This window comes from Metarhizium robertsii, assembly GCF_000187425.2.
Source record: "Metarhizium robertsii ARSEF 23 chromosome Unknown MAA_Scf_4, whole genome shotgun sequence".
Lineage (NCBI taxonomy): Eukaryota > Fungi > Ascomycota > Sordariomycetes > Hypocreales > Clavicipitaceae > Metarhizium > Metarhizium robertsii.
This window is the reverse complement of record NW_011942182.1, coordinates 1,797,191-1,817,407: the sequence shown is the minus strand read 5'-3', so window position 1 is coordinate 1,817,407 and position 20,217 is coordinate 1,797,191. Positions and strand designations below refer to the sequence as shown.

Here is a 20,217-nt window from a genome sequence, read left to right as displayed (position 1 = left end):
CCCAATAAACCCTGGGCTGTGATCATTTCTCCGAGCTTCCTTGCAACGTTACCAGGTTGTGCATAAACGAAACAGTTGTTGGACCTATCATACTTGATCCGGTCTTCATGCCTCTCCTAGAGGCCCCGGCTCTCTCCGGCAAAAGCATTGTTGAGGGTTTAATTTAATTACCCAACCAATATCACCCACAATGATCTTTCAAATTTTCTACCTGGCACAGACGGAACTAGTCAAATTCTTGCTCCGAAGTTGTCGAAAGTGAGTTTACCATCTGCATATTTCAGGTCACATATTAAGAGGCTCTCGACTCATCTGAAACCATAGAGGGTGAGACTGTTCGCCAGTGCCTTGAAAGTAGGGCTTGAGAATCGACCGCACATGGCACTTTCATCCGACCTCATCTATTGTGCCGGCCGAACCCGTGGTAACGGGCCATCGCCAGCGAAATGCCAGTGGGAGATCGCTCAACATAATTGAATAACGGTATTAGCTGTATCCATGAACTTCTTCGAGGACATCTAGATGTAGAGCAGATTTATGAAGCCCTAGTTGAGTATACGCCTATCAAGGACAGGTTGACAATTAAGATGCTCCAGGAGGCAGCAAGGCGCTGACCACTTTGATGAGCCCGGTTCCCAGTCCTTGAGTAAGCTCGATTTAGATTTCCAAAGACACTTGGAGCATTTGGAGCAGAGGACATGTATTGCACGACTAGCTAAGGCGACGACTTAATAGTATACAGTCTTTGCGGAACAACGCGCATCTCCCCACAGCCTTGACTGTGTCGACTCCAAATGTGGCGAGCCATCATGAGTTGCATAAGCAGGGCATAAACCCAATGTGGTATAGATCTAGTTTTGACACCTGGACTTCACAAGACCCCCGCCCTTTCCAACTAGACCTTCAAGATAGTCTAGTAGAACTTCGACCGGCAACATATCCATGCGGCCTAGGTTGGGGTTGGAAGATTGAAGAATCTTGCCACCAAATAACACACGAATGTAATGCCGGGATGGAATAGACAAGGGAGTTTGCGAAGGAGCTGGAGCCGTCTTTATTGTCGTGCTAGATATACAGGAGCAGGCTGACACAAGTCGAGATTGACTAGAGCATTCTGCTAGGAACGAGCGTGGAAAAGTTGGAGAGCCACTTGTCGAACTGGTGACGTTTTGGCAAAGTATACTTGCTGATGTAGGATGCTGAAGCATATGTCGAAGGCAGTTGTCATGATGACAACGAGGTGCGACCACGGACGTCGTTGGGCTAGGGTTTGGTCCATGGTCCTTTCGCTTGTACAGCTCAAAGACTACTTCTGCGCCCATTCCTGGCCACACCATTTCATTAATCTGCAAGACGGAGAGTAGACGAGACAATGATCCGTCATGAGCTATGTTGTGGAAGTAGCGTATGTCACTTGATCCACCCATAACATCACGCAGATGGGACGTGAGCTCTCCAATCCAGACCCCGAGAGACGCAACACTAGCGGGGAGTGACGAGGGATGATCACGATATATTTGACTGTATTCCCAGTTTCCCAGACGATAGACCGCATTGGCAAGGTCCTGCGAGATGCACTTAGTGCTGTTCTGGCCATCAACTAGCTTGCAGGGTAAAGGTTTAGCATGGCATTGTCTAGCGGAGAGGTTATCATAGTAGTGGTCGAATGACGAGTGGAATGCGCCATCGCTCGAGGGAACTCCCGAGATACCATCGAGGGTACTGAACAACGCTGCGGACGCCTCTAGATGCTGTTTCCAATCAGGATTTTTGTTGGATTTGATGCTATTGAAGAGTGTATCGGCTGAATTACAAGGGTATTGTGGTTCCAAGCTGTCGACTCCTGGGGCCTAGGAACAACAGCTTTTGTCAGCAACGGAGTGAGGAGGCAGACCAAGTAGGCTATTGTGGAGGGTGCCGTTACGAGAACGGAAATAGAAGCAGGATAGTCATGGGACGTGAATGAAATCTAGAAGAGAGATAGTTAGGGAGAGGTGAGTGATCCTGCTGCGTAACATACCTCAACAATTAGGGGATATGGATCGTTTGTCCACCACATGCCGCTGACTACCATGCCAGCAACCTGGCTCGTGATAACATTATTAGTAACGCGATATCGCACAGAGGATTTGTAGTCCGAATTTCTCGATGGAAGGAACCCCAAGAGATCATGATACACGGCATACAGATCAGCACCGTGCTGCCACGAGTCACTTAGACCGCCAGACGTAATTTGAGGAAAATTACAGCTCCCAATCCAGCCAGGTGGCACGAATGGGTTCATCGGAGAGATGTGCCCTTTTCGAAATACGGGAGAAGATTGCTTTCCCTGCAAAGGTTCGCCGTAGAGAAACAAGTGTGCATCTTCGCAATTCCACTGGTAAGACTCAACCGGGAAAGCATTTGAAGCGTACGGCGTCCGCTTGTGGTGCCTGTGAATCTACAAAAATAAGTAAGTAGGAGATCGATGGTAATAAACGAGGAAGTAATGGCTCCAAGTCATGTACAGAACGAGGTACGTAGGCTCCTGAACATACCAATTCAACATATTGTAATTCATATGCCTTGTCGGCCACAACGTACTCTGTTGGTCGAACATGTGGCATATTGCACCAGTTGTATACTCCATACTCGTGTTGGGGAGTATTTGACGAATTAAAAATAAACCCATAGACCCCATTGGAAGCCAGCGCCGACGTAAGGTTGTTGAGCTGTGTTTCTGCCGGAGCGTGCCAGCTTGTGTCAATAGCCCTCGTGCCGTGGACGGCCGAACTTGCCACCACCAAAGCTATCATGATCTCGGCAAATAGTACACGCCGTCCCATTGTATTGTGTGCCAAAGGCATAGTAAATGAACAGCTTTTTTTTCTCCTCCTCGTTCCTGTCAGCTGGTGAGACAAGTCTACTGGAGCGGGGGACGTCGTGCTATTTAACATGTCGACTCGGATTGTACTTGAGCCTTGAGCTCGAGTTATGTAAGTATTAGGTACCTGGACTAAGGTGCCTAGTAGTAGCCCGGTTGCGACGCGGCTGAACCTAGCAGACCGGGATATCACCACAATGAATTTGATGAGATTGAGAAGACCCCGTATTGTGGAGAGGATTCCCAGCAAGTCCGGTGCCTGGATTGGAACTAACAAGACCAGGTGCAATATACACATGTAGGCTGTCAGCCAACAGATGCCGGTGCCTCTGCATGTGCATGAGCGAGTGAATGAGCCAGATGCCTCCCACGTGGACGCCAGAGACAGCATGTCCAGTTGCCAAACTACACCAGACACTTCAAAGTACTTGACACATTTATTAACAAGTCTGGTTCTTGCCACAAATGTCACTATGAGTTTTCCTTACCCTTGTACGGGTCTTGGACGATTATGCCCTGATCACATGCCAAATCATACCGTTCTTCTGGTGGAACTTGGGGTGTCCTGGGTGTAACCCATGTAATGTCTTTGAACACTATTGTGCGTCTGGTTTCAGCAACTAACGATGTCAGGTATATTGAAATCCCTCGAATTCCATACTGATCATGCAGTTCCATTTGAGGCCAACTCCCTTCGATATCCGACCATGTACCTACACACGTCTCCGTGCGCAACGGTCTAGCTACACAAATACATTGAGTCGCTCCTTGCTAGACAAACTTGCCCTCAACTGGCGGACAACAACTCGACATAAATCCTTCAAGCATGTCACGAAATAGTTCCGCGGCCCGAGCCACGAGGGCGACCTCTACGCCTTCCTCTTCCCCTTCCCCCTCCCCTTCTTCCCCCACGGTACTGGGTATAGCCTAGTTCAGTCGAAGCACGTTCTCGGCTGTTCATTCCGCTTGCAGGAATGTCACTATCGCCGCTGTCATCACTAGATGATACCGCCATGTCTATGGTGCTCCCGTGCTCGTCTTCGCTAGACACCATATCCGTCAATCTCACAACTGTTTTCTGGGTAGTGGAGATATCTGATGACTTGGAGACGGATTCCTGCTCATCGTCTGAGAGATTGGTTAGCGGTCCCGCCGCCGCCGAGCTTGTTCGTGGACCAGGCCGACTTTGTGACTGATGACGATAGCTACCTTCTGTGCGACCAGCCACCGCCGATAAAACCTGACGCGACTCTCTAATCGTAGATTCTGATGCTTCAGAAACATGTGATCCACCATCCTTATCCTTCAGTAATGGACTGGCAGCGGCTCTTCGCTTCCCGATCTTAAATTTCCTGCCTTTGAGAGCCAATCTTTCCGCCATTGACATGAATGACTGACTTGCAGACTTCAAATTTCGTACTTGAGAAGCTGGGTTCTTGGCCTCTGGTTGTGATTCCCTGCCTCTGGGGTTAGAGCGCAGTTCACGTCCAACATCTTTGAGATTACGTTCTTGGGATATTTCGACCGTCGCAACGCTACGCACTGATGGTTCCTCGTGTTGTTGCAAAGACGCTCCGATTGAAGAGTTGCTTTTCAACTGCTGGTAATTGCTTGACCTCACATTAGAGGTATCAGGAGCCTCGCCTAGAGATTCACCCTGATCCCTTAATGCTCCTGCTGTACCATCTGCTGCTGTATCCGATTGTTTAAGAGAGACAACCGTTGATTTTCTTGGTCGCCCACGCCTGCGAATGGCCGGCCTGGGGCTTATCGGGTCGGTCATTGATACAGAGTCGACAGACCTCAAACTGACCTGTAAAGGTCGTACGCGGCTTTTCCGGCCCTGAGTTGATTCCAAGTGTTTTGATGTTACCGACGCCTCCTGTTGAAGTCCACTATTTTGAACCTCCGAGAGTCGAGCTTCTTCAATCGCTTCCGCAGCCTTATCGTCCAAAACGGCCTCTTGACCAGATCCTTCGCCAACCATTTCACCCTCCTCTACTTCATCCATGTCAACATCATCAACTTCTACGTATGATGCTAGAGGCCTTGCATGCCGAAGAGTAGGCTCCGTGGGCATGGTCTCGGTAAGGGGCTCAGTTGAAAGTGTCTCTAGATTTCCATCTTGGTTTTCCGCGAGGTGTCTAATGGTGTTACTCGATGGCACCCGCCTCTGACGCAACGTTGATGATGCCGTCGACGGCTCCACATCAAAAAGCGCTGGATCCAAATTATCCAATATATCTACGCCATTTGTATGCCGTGTCCGTTTGTGACTAGATCTCCCGACTATGAAATCTGGGTCCTCATTCTCCCGTTTGGCTTTCCTCTTCGCAGCGCGAATAGACTTCTTGACGGAATCAGGTACTTCGAGGTCGGCGAGGTGAATAGCACTAGGAGAGGGGGCTTTATATGGATCGAAGAGGATTTTGTCGGGTGTATCATCCTGCTCATAATACCCCATCCCGATACCATAATTTGAGGCTACAGAGGGATCTGGGTAAGGAGATATGCCGTCATGCGCAACCAGTGGTCCCGCCGAATCCGACCTTGGCCGTGAGCTATTTCCGGACTCCAAGGCGAGTGTGGGATACTCATGAGCACTCTGTCTTTCAGGATCGCGACCCTCTGGGTCGGTGTTCGTGGCCCTCTGAGAATTATCGCGGTCTCCAAGGAGGGCCCTTTCACTTTCGACTTCAGCCAGCTCGCTTCGTGCCTTGGCGTGGTCAGCTTGTTGCCGCAATATTTGCATTCTCCGGCTATCTCTGCTCCGGCTTTCTTCTCCAGCAGCCTTCAGCCATGACAGATTGTGCACCCGAAAATCAACCAGGGCTTCAACACTTCTGTCATCCGCAATTGGTCGAGTATCATGGCCAAGGGAAGTATTCTTAGGTGTATATGGGTTCGTGTTTCCTGCCCGACGACAATACCCACAATTGCAAATGCCCAAGCATTTTGGGCACTGCCAAGTTTCATTTTGCAAAACTGCCTGCGGCATCATATCGAAAGCTCTATAGAGAACGCCGTAGCAATATGCTTCTGCACACTCCGAATTCGAGCATTCATGAACTCGATAACTGTAGTCCTTATGGCAGCATACGTGACATCGGCGGACTTCGCCCTTCTTCTGCTTCCTTTTCGTTTTCTTCTTAGGTTCATCCTCAACGTCTCCTTGCTCAGAATCACTCGCAACTTTGCCAACGTCTTGCTTCGTAATATCTTTCCACGGGCGCCTGATGAGGGCCTCCTGACATATCTGCGCCACTGATTTCTTGGCTGATTTTTGTCGAGCCGTCTCGAAAGGAGGAGGTGAGCTATGCAGATCAACAAAACCATCATTGACGATGACCATCTCACGCCATAGCTCATATTTCCCGCTAAGCTCAGACCAAGACCATTGTTCACACCATTGAAGACCAGATAAGCAAGCACAGGACCTTCCCATGGCGTAACATTCCATACATATATCGTATGCATCTTCATCTCCGTTAACAAGGACCCTTGTGCAATTTTTGCAGGTGAGGAATCGATTGAATATATTGCAGCGACAGTATGAGCAAGTGACGCATGAGTCAAAGGGCAGTCTTTCGACTTGTTTCTCGTTGTATGCAAAGGCCTCATCGATAAGTATTTCTGTAAAAAGACTGAAGAGAGACCTAAAATCTCCAGCAAGCTGTCTCGCCCGGGGTGAATTTCTGACGATGTCTCTTCCAATGCCCATGAAGCTGTTCTGGGTGATATCTTCTTGTCTTTCCATTTCTTTCAAGAGCTGGTAATATTTGTGCAGGGTGAAATATATAATCGCCTTGTTTTTATATTGTTCATCACGACACACCAGTCTCGCTTTTGGTAGAGCCTCGCGCAATGCCAAACGCAGAGTCTCAGGAGTAGTTCGGTTCCAGGCCACTTTCATTGTTCGAGTACCTCTGTTCCAGACTTGATGGGCTGCCAGCGGCGGAATGATGATAAAGTCGCCAGCACGCTGATCGACAAGGTAGACATCGAAAGGAGCCTTCTTCCAAGCGTTAATTTGCGCAAAATGCTTTTCAATCTCAATATCATGGCCCAACATCGACAAAAAGTATTCACGGACCACATCACGATCTTTACTTTCAGTCATGAACCAGATAGAACTTCCGGGTCTTTCTCCAGGGCTATCACCTGAGGTCTCCACCATGATATTATGTCCAACAGAAGCACACATCTCTCGATGAGCTGGTGTATAGGTGCCTTCGTGACCAACATAACACATTAAGTTTTCGGCCCGCATCTCCTCGGGTAGGCTTGACATGAGGTCTCCCGCAGGAGCTATGGAGTTTTCGCCATGTTGACCATCGCCTCCAGGCCGTCGTGTTGGATTCGATGAACCTGATTTTGTGACGTTGTCGTTCAGATAAAATAAGTTGGGATGCAAAATTGTTTGCAATTCATATCGCCACTCCACGGGACAGTCGATGTCTTTCAGGTAAAGTCTTTGCCGACGCTCATCCCGGAAGTTTTGTGGAGTCCATTGGTTTGTCAGTTGCTTCATCGACCTCAGATAATGTCCAGTTGTCATTGGAATATCCGTACCGGCAGTTACGTCGCGAACATTTTCCTCTGCAGTGAGGTGAACTTAGCAATAAATAATGGCAAGATGCACAAAGAACCTAATTACCTTTTTTATCATATGTCTTTTCGAGCCAGTTGACATTGAAGAGCTCCTCTGGCAAGAGCGCATCCCAGCCATCAATGACCAGTGGTTTCCCTCCAGCGATAACATGTATTTGAATAAGCTTTTCAAACCCCTGCTGACCAAGACCAAGTACTTGAGACCTTGAGACTCTCTGTACCCATTTGAAATTCGGTGTCCGATCTACCAGGCCGTACAAATCAAGGTCTGGCGGAATGGGATCGAATTTAGCTTGCGGATGGAGTGAAGTCGGCATCTCTGCGATACAGGCACTGTGGGCTCTACATCCATAATTTGCGGACGCCGATCACCAGCCAAATAACCTCGATGACAGGGCGAGGAAGTGAGAGAGTGCGTGGATGCGAGGTTTGCATGCACTGCTTTCAACTTGAGGTAAATGAAACATAGGAGTCCGGGAGTGAGCGAGTTAGGACGTTAAAGTAGTCATAGGCATCCTGCAAACAGGACCCTACTAGCAAAGGCCGTCCGGACGCGACGGGGATTGGTTTGCGCAGGGTTGAACGGGCAATGAATGCGACGCACCAACAATGACAAAACGTGTGTAGTCAGCAGTCAACTCGACTCAAACATAACGGACATCACGTGACGTCATATATGCTATAGTCCAGACGTCAAATTTAATTTCGATACTGAACGAAGTGCTGGAAAGAGTTCACTTTGTTTCGAGTCGACCAAAAATGATTATTAGTACTATGCCTGAAAGCCTAAAGCTTTGAAGGAACTATCTACTACTAATTTGAGGACCGCGAATGTTGGTTAAGGGCCATTACTACTCCCAGGTTTTGAACCATGAGGCCGCCAAACGTGTCCCGTGTCTCTACAGCGGCGTCTAAAATTTCCAGAGGGCTTCAGCTTACGCCCGCAGGGCAGAGGATACCTTTCTATGCGAGAGGGGGCGTCGGTTTGCGCGTTCTTCAAACTGGCTTCCTCAGACAGCAGCTTGGTAGACAACATCAAACGCATCATCTAGCATCGCCTGCTGTTGAGCATCAAGCCAAGCTAGAGAACCATAGGATACTTCCAGCCTATCAACCACCCAATTCTGGGATTCTTTCACTGATTCCAGCATCATGGGTTCCATATGCAGAACTCATTCGAATTGACAAACCAACAGGCACCTATTACTTGTACTTTCCATGCCTTTTTTCAACATTGATGGCAGCACCAATGGTTTCACCGATGCCCTCGGTTGGTTCAGTCGTTGGCACCTCATTACTGTTCTTCTCTGGTGCCCTGATAATGCGCGGAGCGGGATGTACCATCAATGACCTGTGGGATCGAAATCTCGACCCTCACGTCTCTCGCACTCGACTTCGACCAATTGCTCGGCGCGCCATTTCTCCCTTCAACGGCTTAGTGTTTACCGGGGCTCAACTTCTAGCTGGTCTAGGCATCTTGATTCAATTTCCAGCGCCTTGTCTTTTCTATGGCATACCGAGTCTTTTGTTCGTTGCGAGTTACCCCCTGGCTAAACGAGTAACCTACTATCCACAATTTGTCCTAGGTTTGACATTCTCATGGGGCGCAATAATGGGCTTTCCAGCTTTGGGCATAGACCTGTTGTCAAACGGGTCAGCTCTAACGGCTGCCGCCTGCCTTTACGGCTCCAACATCGCCTGGACCGTCTTGTATGACATGATCTATGCGCATATGGACATCAAAGACGACGCTAAGGCTGGCATTAAAAGTATTGCATTGAAGCACGATTCACAAACCAAGCAAATCCTCACAGGGCTAGCTACGACGCAAATCGCTCTTCTTGCCGCCGCTGGCATTGCCACTGGTGCTGGACCGGCTTTCTTCATCGGAAGCTGCGGCGGAGCTGCAGTCACTCTGGCACTTATGATCAGGAAAGTCAACCTTAAAAGTGTCAAGAACTGTTGGTGGTGGTTCGTAAATGGATGCTGGATTACGGGTGGCACTATTAGCTTGGGCCTAGCAGCAGATTATCTCATCCAACTTTCAGACAAGTCTACTGCTGATGATGACAAGAATCCGGAACGATGTCAATACTAAGGGACCTTCTGTTTGTACAATACTTCATTTCTCCAATAACCACGTATGGCTATTCTTTATAGATATAGTGTTCTGTCATGCTTCAAAACGAGACTTCCATTTAAACTGTAGAATCTAGCCTCTTGTGATCAAAACCCAACCTGTGATGCCAATGCAAGCAAGCCGATCCGACTCCTCATGCCGAAAATTTGACCAGTTAGCGTCGCCCCCTTTCATCCGTTGCCATTTTTAAGAACGAGGCTTCTCCTTCTTCTCCTTCCACAGAGCCAAAAGACCAACGCCAGAGACCTTCACAACCTTGAATCTGACACCTGGAATGTCACCCTTTGCCTTGCCCTTGCGACCGAAACCAGCAAGCAAGACTTCATCGTTTTCGTCCACAAAGTTCAAGCAACCGTCGTTAGGAACTATATGATATAGCCAATTAGCTAAGGGAACAATTCGGTGGACCAGGCCTGCGTAACATACCAAAGGCAGTGACCTTCTTGCCGTTCTTGATCAATTGCACTCGGACACACTTTCGGATAGCAGAGTTAGGCTGCTTGGCCTCAACACCGACCTTCTCGAGAACAATTCCCTTCGCGTGAGAAGAGCCACCGAAAGGAGATGACTTGAAAGCGGTGCCCAGGGCACGCTTCTTGTAATGGAGATCGGCCCATTTCTGGTCCTTTCGGTTCGTTCGCAACTTTCGCGCTGCGTTAAGACCACGGGGTTTGCCTCCAGCCATGATTGCTATTTTAGTTAGCAACGAAATAATCCCATTAACATTTTATTTTCAAGATCGTTCCTACTCGAATGTTGATGTACGTACCGATTTTTGTCGTTACCGCTCGGCAATGGGTGTGATGATGACTTCGAGCGGAGCAGCAAAAAGTTGAGCTTGCATGCCAAGTTTGACACTAGGGTTTCCTGGCCCTAGAGAGGAAACGACTTCGAGTCCCAGCGGCTCTTCATTCACGTGCCTATTCACGTGGCGTATGCCTCCGCAGGGTGCTCTCATGGGTCCACTCGCAGGCGGTCACTGCCTGTGCTAACTGGCAACTACTACTGTCTGGTTGCATGTTCTGTACTGGGTACCTACCGAGTAGTTACTACCTTAAGTACTTAGGTAGGTAGGCGGACAGATATTCGATTAGACCTCACTTCAGAATGGGATAATAATGAGGAGCTATTGTTGGGCATCTTGTCATATTAGGGATGAATGTTGCTATTGCCCTGCCTGCAGCATTAATGTCTCCGATGTCGAAACCAGTGGGAAGACAACGCGACCCTCCCCCGGTACTCTTTCTTCATCCTTCTCCGGGCGGATCACGCGTTTCTCTGTCCAGCACTTCAGCTCCAGGACCAGCTCCGCCGACTTCAAGACGAGAACTCTCTACTTTGGAGCGCAGCACATCTCTTCGTTCCGGATCTGCTCCAACAAATTTGCAGCGATCCGGTAAAGCAGGGAGCACTCGGAGTACGGATAAGACTGATGCATTATGGGCGGAGATGCAGGCTACTTTGGAGGAGGTTGAATTGTCAGCGTCAGGTGGCACTCACGTGTTTGGACCTGGGCATGATCAAAAGCTTTCTGAGCTACGCTCTGCGCAAATAGGACTCGCACAAGCCTGGGCAAGAAGCGAGACTGATGAGTCAATTGGTGCATCTCCACGGGATAAAGTCATTCCCTCTCCTGGCGAGCAGCTTCACAATTTGCGTGGCGTTTTCATGGAACCGCCGAAATCGAGTGCCTTCGAGGGAACTGAACAAGCGAAAAGTCTTAACAAGACATCTGGTGAAGGATTAAAGGGCAAGAATGAAGCTTTGGGCTCTTTTGGGTCCAAGATCATTGAGGAAACAGAGATGGATATTGTTCTTGGCCGGAAAAGAAGAGAGGCCAACGATAAATATTTTCAAAGGGTTAACGATGGTGTCATTGACGTGGTAGCAAAATTGGAAAACGTTACGGTGGCTATGCGAGCAGTCGAACAGGAAAGCCAAGATGTCTGGAATGAGGACAAATCTATCGATACACGTTACTAATGAAACTTGAACGAGCAACCCCTTCACGCGTCCCGATGCTCCCTGTTCTTGTGCTTGCCAATCTCAAATTACTCCCAGGTAACTGAAATCCCATCTGACTCCATGTCTGTAGATCGATGGATGCATTGCCACTCCACTACTCCTTTTTCCTCTAGCTGACATTGTTTTTTAGTGTATGACGTCTACTGAACTACCTACTTGAGTACTTAGGTAGTACTACCCTACTACACTGTCTGTATGTGCAAAACTGAGCTCCCTATCTAGGCAAGGGGTGACGTGGAGACCAGTGCGCCGAGTTGCACACCTTATTGCGTCTTGTTTGTATGTCAATCGCAGAGCCCAATAATCCCTTATTCATCTACAAGCCTTACCTCTCATTTTCTTCTGATCAAGGGAAGAAAACGTATACGTGGAGGGTTTCCATTAATAAGGTCCTTAAATGCCGTTGCCATCTCTCCCTCGAGCATTGAACAGACTCTACTACGCCTCACTCGGGGAGTGGGGCTAAGTACCTAAGTACCTAGGTAGGTATTAATCACCTTCCAATTATGGACTGCGGGCTTGGTGAAATGATGCCGGATTAATATTAAAGCGGACGGTGGCTCCTGATGCCATGAAACATGACTGCCACTCAAACTTATCATCACTTGCAGGTTGCAACCACTGCCCGCCCGTACCCCTTCTTTAGGTATTTTCCTCGTACAAACTAAGAATACTAGCATCTTCTATCTCGCCGAGAAGCCTCCGCAAACCATTCGTGTCTTAGTAGAGAAAATGAAGTTTCTCTCAAGTCTGGTCGTTGCCCTTGCGGCCCTCCCAGCAGTTTTGGCTATGAATCAAAAGATGCCAGCTATTGTGTATTTTCGCGAGGATTCCACGCCCGATTCCGTAATAGAAAAGGCAAAAAAGACGTTAATAGAAGCCGGAGGGAAAATTACTCATACTTATACGATCATTAAGTGAGTTAGCCAGGCTAGACTCTTAGACTTCAACTAACTCGCAGTAAAACAGAGGATTTGCCGTGATCGCACCAGAGAAGGCGCTGCAGGCGCTGCAAAAGGTGCAGGCGTGGGGTACAGACTACGGCATGACGGTTGAAGAGGACAAGGGAGCTACAACCCAGTGAGCATTGCGGAAGGCTGTTGCACGTTTCACAGTATCAGATGAAAGGCATCATTTTCTATTATCTTCCTTTGAAGGGAGGGGGTTTGTTTCGGTGTTCGTCACAGCTCGAAGATGGGATATTATTCGGTCTTTTTCTTTTTTAGATTATGATGATACCTGCCGGGATATTGGCATTTATGACTGAACGTATATTTGAAACGCCTTAGTGTCTGGTACTGCGTTTACAATTAAGTAGACTTGATCTCCATTTGTAGCAATAAGCACGTTCCGGTGCCTGCCTGGGTTGGTGAGCGGGCGGGAATATCAAGGTTTATATGCCACTTGCAAGATGTACAGAAGTTTGAAACAGTCTATAATGCATTCTGTGTCAACCGGCAGTAAAGAGATGGTGTATCATGCTAACAATTACCTCTTAAGTAATTAAGTACCTACTTAGGTACCTATCTAGGTAGGTAGGTACCTAGGTACCTACTTAAGTGATTGATAACGGCGCATCACATCGTACTTATCGTTGCTGCTAAGTATAGGTACCTAGGTACCTAGGCAGGTACTTTACCCAGGGTATTGACGCAACAAGTAACACTCCCCTGAAGCCATGGAGCTCTGGGTGCTTGTGGGGCTGTATCATATCTGATGCGAGACCCTTGACCGCGTGGAGCCCGTATTGACAGCTCTAACCTTCATGTCCTTGGGTTCTCCCGTTGCCGAAGCTGCTCCTGGATATTGCTCCTCATTTCTACGTGTCTTTTATTAGCGTAAGAGCATTTCGGCACGATATGCTCCCAGTTCCCTTTACATCACTTCCTGTCACGACTACGGGAGCTCGGATCCGATATGCTGGTCCTTCGTCTAGAGTCTCCCCAAACTTTGACTAAGCCGCGTCAACTTCTGAAAACCTATAGGCCGTGCCCTCAAAAGAGCTTGGGCTTGCATGACAATGGCTCCTCCATCTACGACAAACGCAATGCCGACATACAGTCCCCGCGCGCAGGCTGCTCTCCTCAAGTCTGTCAGTGAACCTGCTGAATGGCCCCGATAGAAATTTTAACATTCGTTCGAGCTTCATTACGGTTGGCTGATTCAAACTTTCAGGCCAACCACGTTTTTGATTTAAACCAGGCTGCCGAATCCCTCGATGAATTAACAAACGGTATTACGCTTGCCCATATTCTCCATGAATTAGATTCTGAATTTGATCCATCACACCTTGACTCGAGCCATGGCACCTCGAAGTACCTGACCAACAAACGAAACATTCAGGCCGTCTATAAAGGTCTCTTCAGATTCATACGTCAACAAGTCCCTGAGCTTAGCTGCCAAGCAAAAAAGTTCGATTATCATGCTGTGGCAGAGAACCCGGAGCCTCAAGGCATCAGCCAGGTGCGTGTACTCAATTATGTATAAGATCCATAACCCATCTACCTTTCTGGTTACTTACCAAGTACACCCTTTAGCTCCTTGCCGTCATGGTGTCTGCTGCTGCTATGGGCCCCGATAACGGCAAATATGTTCCTAGAATCCAACATGGTCTCGACCGTGAAAATCAGGCGGAGATTATGCAAATCATTCGAGCAATGCAACAAGATATCTCCAATTACAAGGATGACGATGATCTGGATGAGGCTATCGATGCGGTTATGGAAGCGAGGGATATCGATCTCCTAGTAGAAGAGCAAAATGCCGTGCTTCGGCAACAGCTTGACAGCACAAAGAAGAATCTCTCGGATTATATTACTCGTTTGGAATATCTTCAGCAGAGCCATGAAGAGCTAAAATATGAAAAGGAAAAAAACGATCGTGAACTCGAGGTTTTACGAAAAGCTACGCAAGACGGCGCCAACAGTGCAGAAGCTATCAAATTACTTGAGGCTCAGGTCCACGAACAAATGGAAATCATAGCGAGGAATGAAGAGACTATCCGTAATCACGATCGAGTTAAATCTCAGCTAGAGGGCGAGGTTCAAAGATTGAACCAGAAGAGCATACAGGCAGACGAACTCAGGGATCAGGTAGCAGAATGGAAGCACAAAGCCGAGGAATTTGAAAAGAAAGCAAATACAGCAGAGAGATACAAGCAGAAACTTGAATCTCAGCAACACCTTGCTAAAGAAGTCCAAAATCTACAGTATGAAAAGGCCGAGTTGCAGGAACAGCTGCGCTTCCTCGTGGATGACAGAGAGAAGAATGAGAGGACCCGGAAAGCCGAGGATGAACTCACTAAAATGATTACGCAATCCGAGCAACACCTGTGGGATGAGCGCAATCAAAAGAACCAGCTGATTAAAGACGTTGCTGCATTGGAGGAGGAGCTAACGAGACTAAAGGCTCAAAGAACACACGATGAAAGGTTCATTCAGGACTTGCAAGAACAGGTGCAACAAGGGCCAGATGGGGTAGCACAAGACGGCAACATTACCGCACTCTCCGGGGCTTTTAGTTTGGAGGACGAGTTGAATAATGCGACCGACGGGGATAGACAGACCAATCTTCCGTTAGAATTGTCTCGATTTAAGGCTGAAAATGAACTTCTAAGACGAACACTTGGATCGACCGGCGATGCAGCCCTTCTCAGGCGTGAGCTTGAAGAGCAACGCCGGCAGCGGGATCGTCTCCAGCAGAATTTCAATGACATTTTCGAAAAGCATACATTATCTCAAGAACAAATTACAGCTTTAATAAATGACTCCAGCAATGAAGGGTATGGGACCAAGAATCGATATCTGCAAAAAGATTTGAAATCGCATAAACTAACCATCCAATTTATGACTACAGGTCCGAAGCATTCGTTAATTTGCAAACTCAGCTCGTCGGGTCACAGGAAGAGCTTGATGCAATCAAAAAACAAGCCGCCGAGCTGCAATCTAAGGTTTCAGACACGAATCGAGAGCTGATTGCAGCCAAAGCAAAGCTTTCGGCCGCAGAAAAAGGCGGGACCGAGGCTATTGATGAGCTCAAGAGCACTGACAAACTGATATCCGAATCCCTCAAGGCAGAGCTGGACAGGCTAAGGGAGGAGTACAATTTTGTCGTCAGTGAACGGGACGCTCAGAAGTCTCAGCTAATTGATGCACTTCTTGCCAAGGAAAAGCTCAGAAAAGAGGTCGAAGATACAAAAGAATTGCAAGAGAGCTCAATGGCTGGGTCAGCGGATGCAGACATGTCTGAGACGATGAGGAAATCCAGTGAAAAGATAGAAAAACTGCGTATACGCCTCAAAGAACGTAAATTGGTAAGTTGCTACAGCCATCGTTGTCAATGTCCCTGGTCTTTGCATACGGCTGTTATCATATGAAGATTTGGCTTCACAGATCCAGATAACTATAAGCTGGCATCGGGAGTCGCGCAGTTGCAGTCAAGTTGGTCGCCGAAAACGCATGGGACACATATGGTCAAATACTACTGTTACGGCTGGCTGGACTAGTCCTCAAAGATGGCAAGCAAAGTGGAAGACTTCACTGTGTTTGCCGCGAGTTGCCGTTTATCCAGTTGGTATTTCGGCATTGATTGCACAGTAATGGATTGATGTCATCCTCAAGACCTTGGCCTCAAAATATTGACCCGGTCTCACACTATGAATGTTTTCTGCCTTGGTTCTAACTTGTCTTGTCCACAGCAACTTGAACAATCGGAGCAAGAAAAACTCGACTTGCAAAATCGTCTCAAAGCAGCGCAAGGCGGTGAGGTTTCGGCTGGCCAAAGGGTGAGTCTATTCATTTCGCAGCTATGAACTAAGCAACTGCTGAAGGCATTTGCTCTATCTCTCATCTAATTTCAAATTTACTAATTGTGGTATGTCGTCAAGGCTGCTACTGATGAGCTTATGAAGAACCTTCAAAGAGAGAACGCTCTCATTGCAACAGCGTGGTTTAATCTCACAAGCCGACTGCAGAGCAACCATGTTGTAGTTCAGCGGCGGCATGACGCGCCAAGAAGCTGGCTGAACAAGCAGAGGCAGATGGTCAATGGTCAGTTGCGCCAACGCGACTTGCTCTACCTCTACTGACCAAATGTCTTCCAGCGACTCCGCGGAGATAGGATTTCATGGTTTGAAGCCGCCGTGATCGATCCACCCCAGAACTGTATTCATCTAATGACACACAAAGACTGAATATGTCTGCCTTCGTATCAAGCTTGCCACTTCTCTCGAGGAGCAAGGAATTCCTACCCTACCCTGGCTTCCTCTCGCGCTCTTTTTCGGTCTGGTAATACTTCCTACGTCTTATCTGATCTTGGGTATGGACATATTGGTATTCCAGAATAGTTGAATCATCAAAACAACTTCTATACCCACCTTAGACAAAGCCCTTTTCTAATGCATACATTCATCATTAATTTACACCTAATTTTGCTTTGAAGCCCTAGGTGAATGCTCTGAATCAACAGTCAATCTGTCATGTGTAGCTATGACCAAGTGAACCAGCACCTTCGAACCTCGCAAGATAGCACACTTTCGTTACTCAAGCACTTAAGACGTTCCCCGCTGGCAACCAAGCGGGCTAGCACTTAACAGCCACTGAGTCGTCGCTGACGGATAGTATTGACGGCTCAAATTCCTAGGCACCTCGGTGGTCTCTAATCAAGTCAAAACAATGCCTGCACAGGAAACCACAGCACGACAATATCAGAAGGTATGAAGTATGAAGGCTTCAAAACCACATGACGGATCGGAGTTGTACTTGAGCACTAGACGAAGCTCTCAGCCCTGAAATGAAAATTGAGACTCAAAAACATCTGCCTTTTAGCTTATAAAACATGCGCAACCATAGCGTTTGTTTGATTCCGTTTGTGAATATTATCCAGAATCCTATGTTTTGGGTTGTATTTGATACATGCAGGTAAAATCTGGACTCTAAGACTACATAGTGTACCTCTTTTCTTGAAAGCAACGAGGCTCGCTGAAACTAGGACGGGTTTTCATCGGTTGAGTTTTGCACCACTATAGGGGGCGTTTAGTCCTTACTGGCAATTCGGCTCAGTATACTGGATCCTTGACTCTTGTTTCCTTGCAAGATATCTAGCATATTCTTCCACACTTGTCCAGGTTGCTGGCTAGCGTCGATGCCCTTCCATATGCCAGTCTTCTGATAGTAATCGACAACTGGTGTCGTCTGCTTATGATACGTGACTAGACGCTTCTTCAATGCATCTGCATTGTCATCGCTTCGCTGAACAAGGGGCTCGCCTGTAACATCATCCTTCATAGGTTCCTTTGGCGGATTGAATGTACTATGGTAGGACCGACCCGACGCAGGGTGGATCAAGCGACCGGTGATACGTGCAACGAGCAACGAGTCATCAATTTGCAGCTCAACAGCATGCTGAAGCTTCTGGTTTCGCTCTTGAAGCATGGAGTCAAGGCCTTCTGCCTGAGGGACCGTGCGGGGGAATCCATCAAGGATGAAACTGGACTTGTGGTAAGCAAAGGCTTGGTTCGACTAAAAACTTCCAAATTGTTGTACACATACCCTCCTTGGCACTCCTTGTTGTTTTCCAGCTCTTCTTTGATCATTCCGATGACAATGTCGTCACTGACGAGACCGCCCTGATCCATGATCTTCTTTGCCTCTCGACCAAGGGGAGTTTTCTTCGCAACCTGAGAACGCAACATGTCACCCGTGGCCTATGTTATGCATAAAAGACAAAGATGGTCAGAAAAAAGCGAGACGACGAAACAATCAGGATATTGCTTGGGTATTTTTACCAACGACTTACCAGATGGCAGCAGGAGAATCGTTCCTTGATCTTTGGCGCCTGCGTTCCTTTGCCTAAAAATTCGAGGTTACTCGACGTCCCGAGGGATGACAAAAGTCAGTGTTCTTACCAGCTCCGGGCGGTCCCATAATGACCATGCGAATCTCTTCAGTGGAAGGAGAGGAGCCCGTTGCGCGCCTCTCCAGCTGCTTAATGCGCGAGTCGAGGTTGCCGATGACCTCTTTCAGCTGCTTCAACTCATCCTCGACGAAACCCATGATCGTAACAAAGTGGAAGGACTGGGTTCAAGTGGTGGAAGCCAATTGGTCAATTCGACTCTCCCGGGTGCTGAAGGAGAGCTTACCCCGTGGCGGGTTGCAAGAATTGAGATATGAAGGGGGAGGGAAAGGACAGTAGAGGAATCGGGATGGAGGGCTGGAGTCAATTGATCCTGACGAAAGAAGCGTTGTCGGCAGAACCATGGCTCGGGATACGGAGTAGTGGCCCCATACTTAAAGGTTTCTTATGATTTTGTCGGCTACGGAGTACTTTGGCCTAAGCTCCGTCCGCCCTAGCGGCCAGGCCTGATTGGTTTGTCTGCTCAGTGGGTATGTCGCTTTGCGCTCGCCGCCAGTGCAGCCCAGCTGCTGGCTGTTAGCGCTTCAGTCGTTACCTGGCAATCAAGACATGCGACGCTGAGTTTGGCGCTGGAATTGAGCGACAGGTGTACCGAGTACAGGGCAACCGTGGCCTGCGAAAGCCCGGTAAGCCGACAACGAGTGCGTCAATACCTCTTAGATGCCAGCGGTTCTCGCTGCGTACTTAAGTACTTAAGTACGTAAGTACCTGGGCAAGCTTCAAGCGTCAGGCGGTCAGGCGGCTCGGCTTAGGGATCTATTGACAAATCTCCATTTGCCCGTGAGCAACATCCCAAAGTTCGAGCGCTCAAAGCTCCAGATGTCAGGCAGAGACGGCACTCAGTCAGTGGTCATGTAGCTGGTTCGTAGCTGGTGAAGGCCAGCAGTGCTTGCTGTACGCCATCCCACCGTTGTGAGGCTTTTTGGCGAAGCCCCGGAGGTGACAAATTTCACTGTCGAGCATGTATATTGAATATTTTCCCTCCGAGATGAGGTTCACCTATGTCAAGGTGTCTATTCCTTTGCGGGTTCTTCGGTATATATTTTTTAGCTTTAGTGTGTGGTTAGTTGTTGTTCTTGGCCTAGGTACAACCAAAATGATTGATCATCCGGCCTTTTTTTAAGTAACCCAACGTGAATATCAAATCCTTTACCTAAGTCGGTACCCAGCTCGAGACGTACCCCTAACACACAAGGGATTCGTACTGTGTCCGGAGTTCGACTTCGGTAAAATAAGGATAAAAAATAACTGCCTAGGTCCTGTTAGTAGGCATTAGATCCCCGAAAACAGAAACAAACGGCCTAAGATAGATACCCTAGGCTCTGGTTATTCCGGACTGACTGTAAGATGTTCGTGCACCCCAAATTGTCTTAGTCTGAGCTTTCTGCCCACGTGACGTCCATTCAGGCTTCGCCCTCGAGAGCTCTGTGGCCCACACTCCTCTGCAACTACGGTGCACCTAGTACTCTGTAATAGCAGGCTGACCTCATCCATCTGGTAATTCGAAAGCTTCCGAGTCCCCCAGGTTTGCCTTTGCTGGTCGTTCTATCCCCATCTAATCCTTTCGCTAGCACTACCTTGTGTGTCGCGAGTACAGTCATCCAGCACGCGACTCCTTTTTTCCGGGAAGGCAGCGTTGAGGCTTGCCAGCACAGGCATCAAGGCA

The 20,217-nt window shown here is 48.2% G+C and overlaps 7 protein-coding genes across 7 annotated transcripts; 4 read left to right on the top strand and 3 right to left on the bottom strand.

The window, feature by feature from the left end:
• Nucleotides 1-851: 851 nt before the first annotated feature.
• Nucleotides 852-7,791, bottom strand: MAA_02683 (AT hook domain-containing protein; the record flags this gene model as incomplete). Its single annotated transcript, XM_007820681.2, has 7 exons — nucleotides 852-1,751; nucleotides 1,814-1,969; nucleotides 2,021-2,440; nucleotides 2,538-3,268; nucleotides 3,352-3,606; nucleotides 3,731-7,462; nucleotides 7,521-7,791. The coding sequence occupies 7 exons, from the start codon at nucleotides 7,789-7,791 to the stop codon at nucleotides 852-854; spliced, it is 6,465 nt and encodes a 2,154-aa protein (XP_007818872.2).
• Nucleotides 7,792-8,723: 932 nt separating this feature from the next.
• MAA_02682 (UbiA prenyltransferase family) lies at nucleotides 8,724-9,572 on the top strand (the record flags this gene model as incomplete). The annotated part of the gene is made up of 1 exon (XM_007820680.2): nucleotides 8,724-9,572. The coding sequence occupies one exon, from the start codon at nucleotides 8,724-8,726 to the stop codon at nucleotides 9,570-9,572; it is 849 nt and encodes a 282-aa protein (XP_007818871.2).
• A 228-nt stretch (nucleotides 9,573-9,800) lies between these two features.
• On the bottom strand, nucleotides 9,801-10,299 carry MAA_02681 (Ribosomal protein S12/S23; the record flags this gene model as incomplete). The annotated part of the gene is made up of 2 exons (XM_007820679.1): nucleotides 9,801-9,979; nucleotides 10,041-10,299. The coding sequence occupies 2 exons, from the start codon at nucleotides 10,297-10,299 to the stop codon at nucleotides 9,801-9,803; spliced, it is 438 nt and encodes a 145-aa protein (XP_007818870.1).
• Nucleotides 10,300-10,811: 512 nt separating this feature from the next.
• Nucleotides 10,812-11,597, top strand: MAA_02680 (uncharacterized protein; the record flags this gene model as incomplete). The annotated part of the gene is made up of 1 exon (XM_007820678.2): nucleotides 10,812-11,597. The coding sequence occupies one exon, from the start codon at nucleotides 10,812-10,814 to the stop codon at nucleotides 11,595-11,597; it is 786 nt and encodes a 261-aa protein (XP_007818869.2).
• Nucleotides 11,598-12,371: 774 nt separating this feature from the next.
• Nucleotides 12,372-12,723, top strand: MAA_02679 (Proteinase inhibitor, propeptide; the record flags this gene model as incomplete). The annotated part of the gene is made up of 2 exons (XM_007820677.2): nucleotides 12,372-12,556; nucleotides 12,609-12,723. The coding sequence occupies 2 exons, from the start codon at nucleotides 12,372-12,374 to the stop codon at nucleotides 12,721-12,723; spliced, it is 300 nt and encodes a 99-aa protein (XP_007818868.2).
• Nucleotides 12,724-13,659: 936 nt separating this feature from the next.
• On the top strand, nucleotides 13,660-16,725 carry MAA_02678 (uncharacterized protein; the record flags this gene model as incomplete). Its single annotated transcript, XM_007820676.2, has 6 exons — nucleotides 13,660-13,731; nucleotides 13,815-14,102; nucleotides 14,177-15,420; nucleotides 15,495-15,951; nucleotides 16,336-16,422; nucleotides 16,525-16,725. 6 exons carry the CDS (start codon nucleotides 13,660-13,662, stop codon nucleotides 16,723-16,725), a joined length of 2,349 nt encoding a protein of 782 aa, XP_007818867.2.
• A 946-nt stretch (nucleotides 16,726-17,671) lies between these two features.
• Nucleotides 17,672-18,691, bottom strand: MAA_02677 (Adenylate kinase; the record flags this gene model as incomplete). Its single annotated transcript, XM_007820675.1, has 4 exons — nucleotides 17,672-18,125; nucleotides 18,188-18,342; nucleotides 18,435-18,487; nucleotides 18,544-18,691. 4 exons carry the CDS (start codon nucleotides 18,689-18,691, stop codon nucleotides 17,672-17,674), a joined length of 810 nt encoding a protein of 269 aa, XP_007818866.1.
• Nucleotides 18,692-20,217: the final 1,526 nt, after the last annotated feature.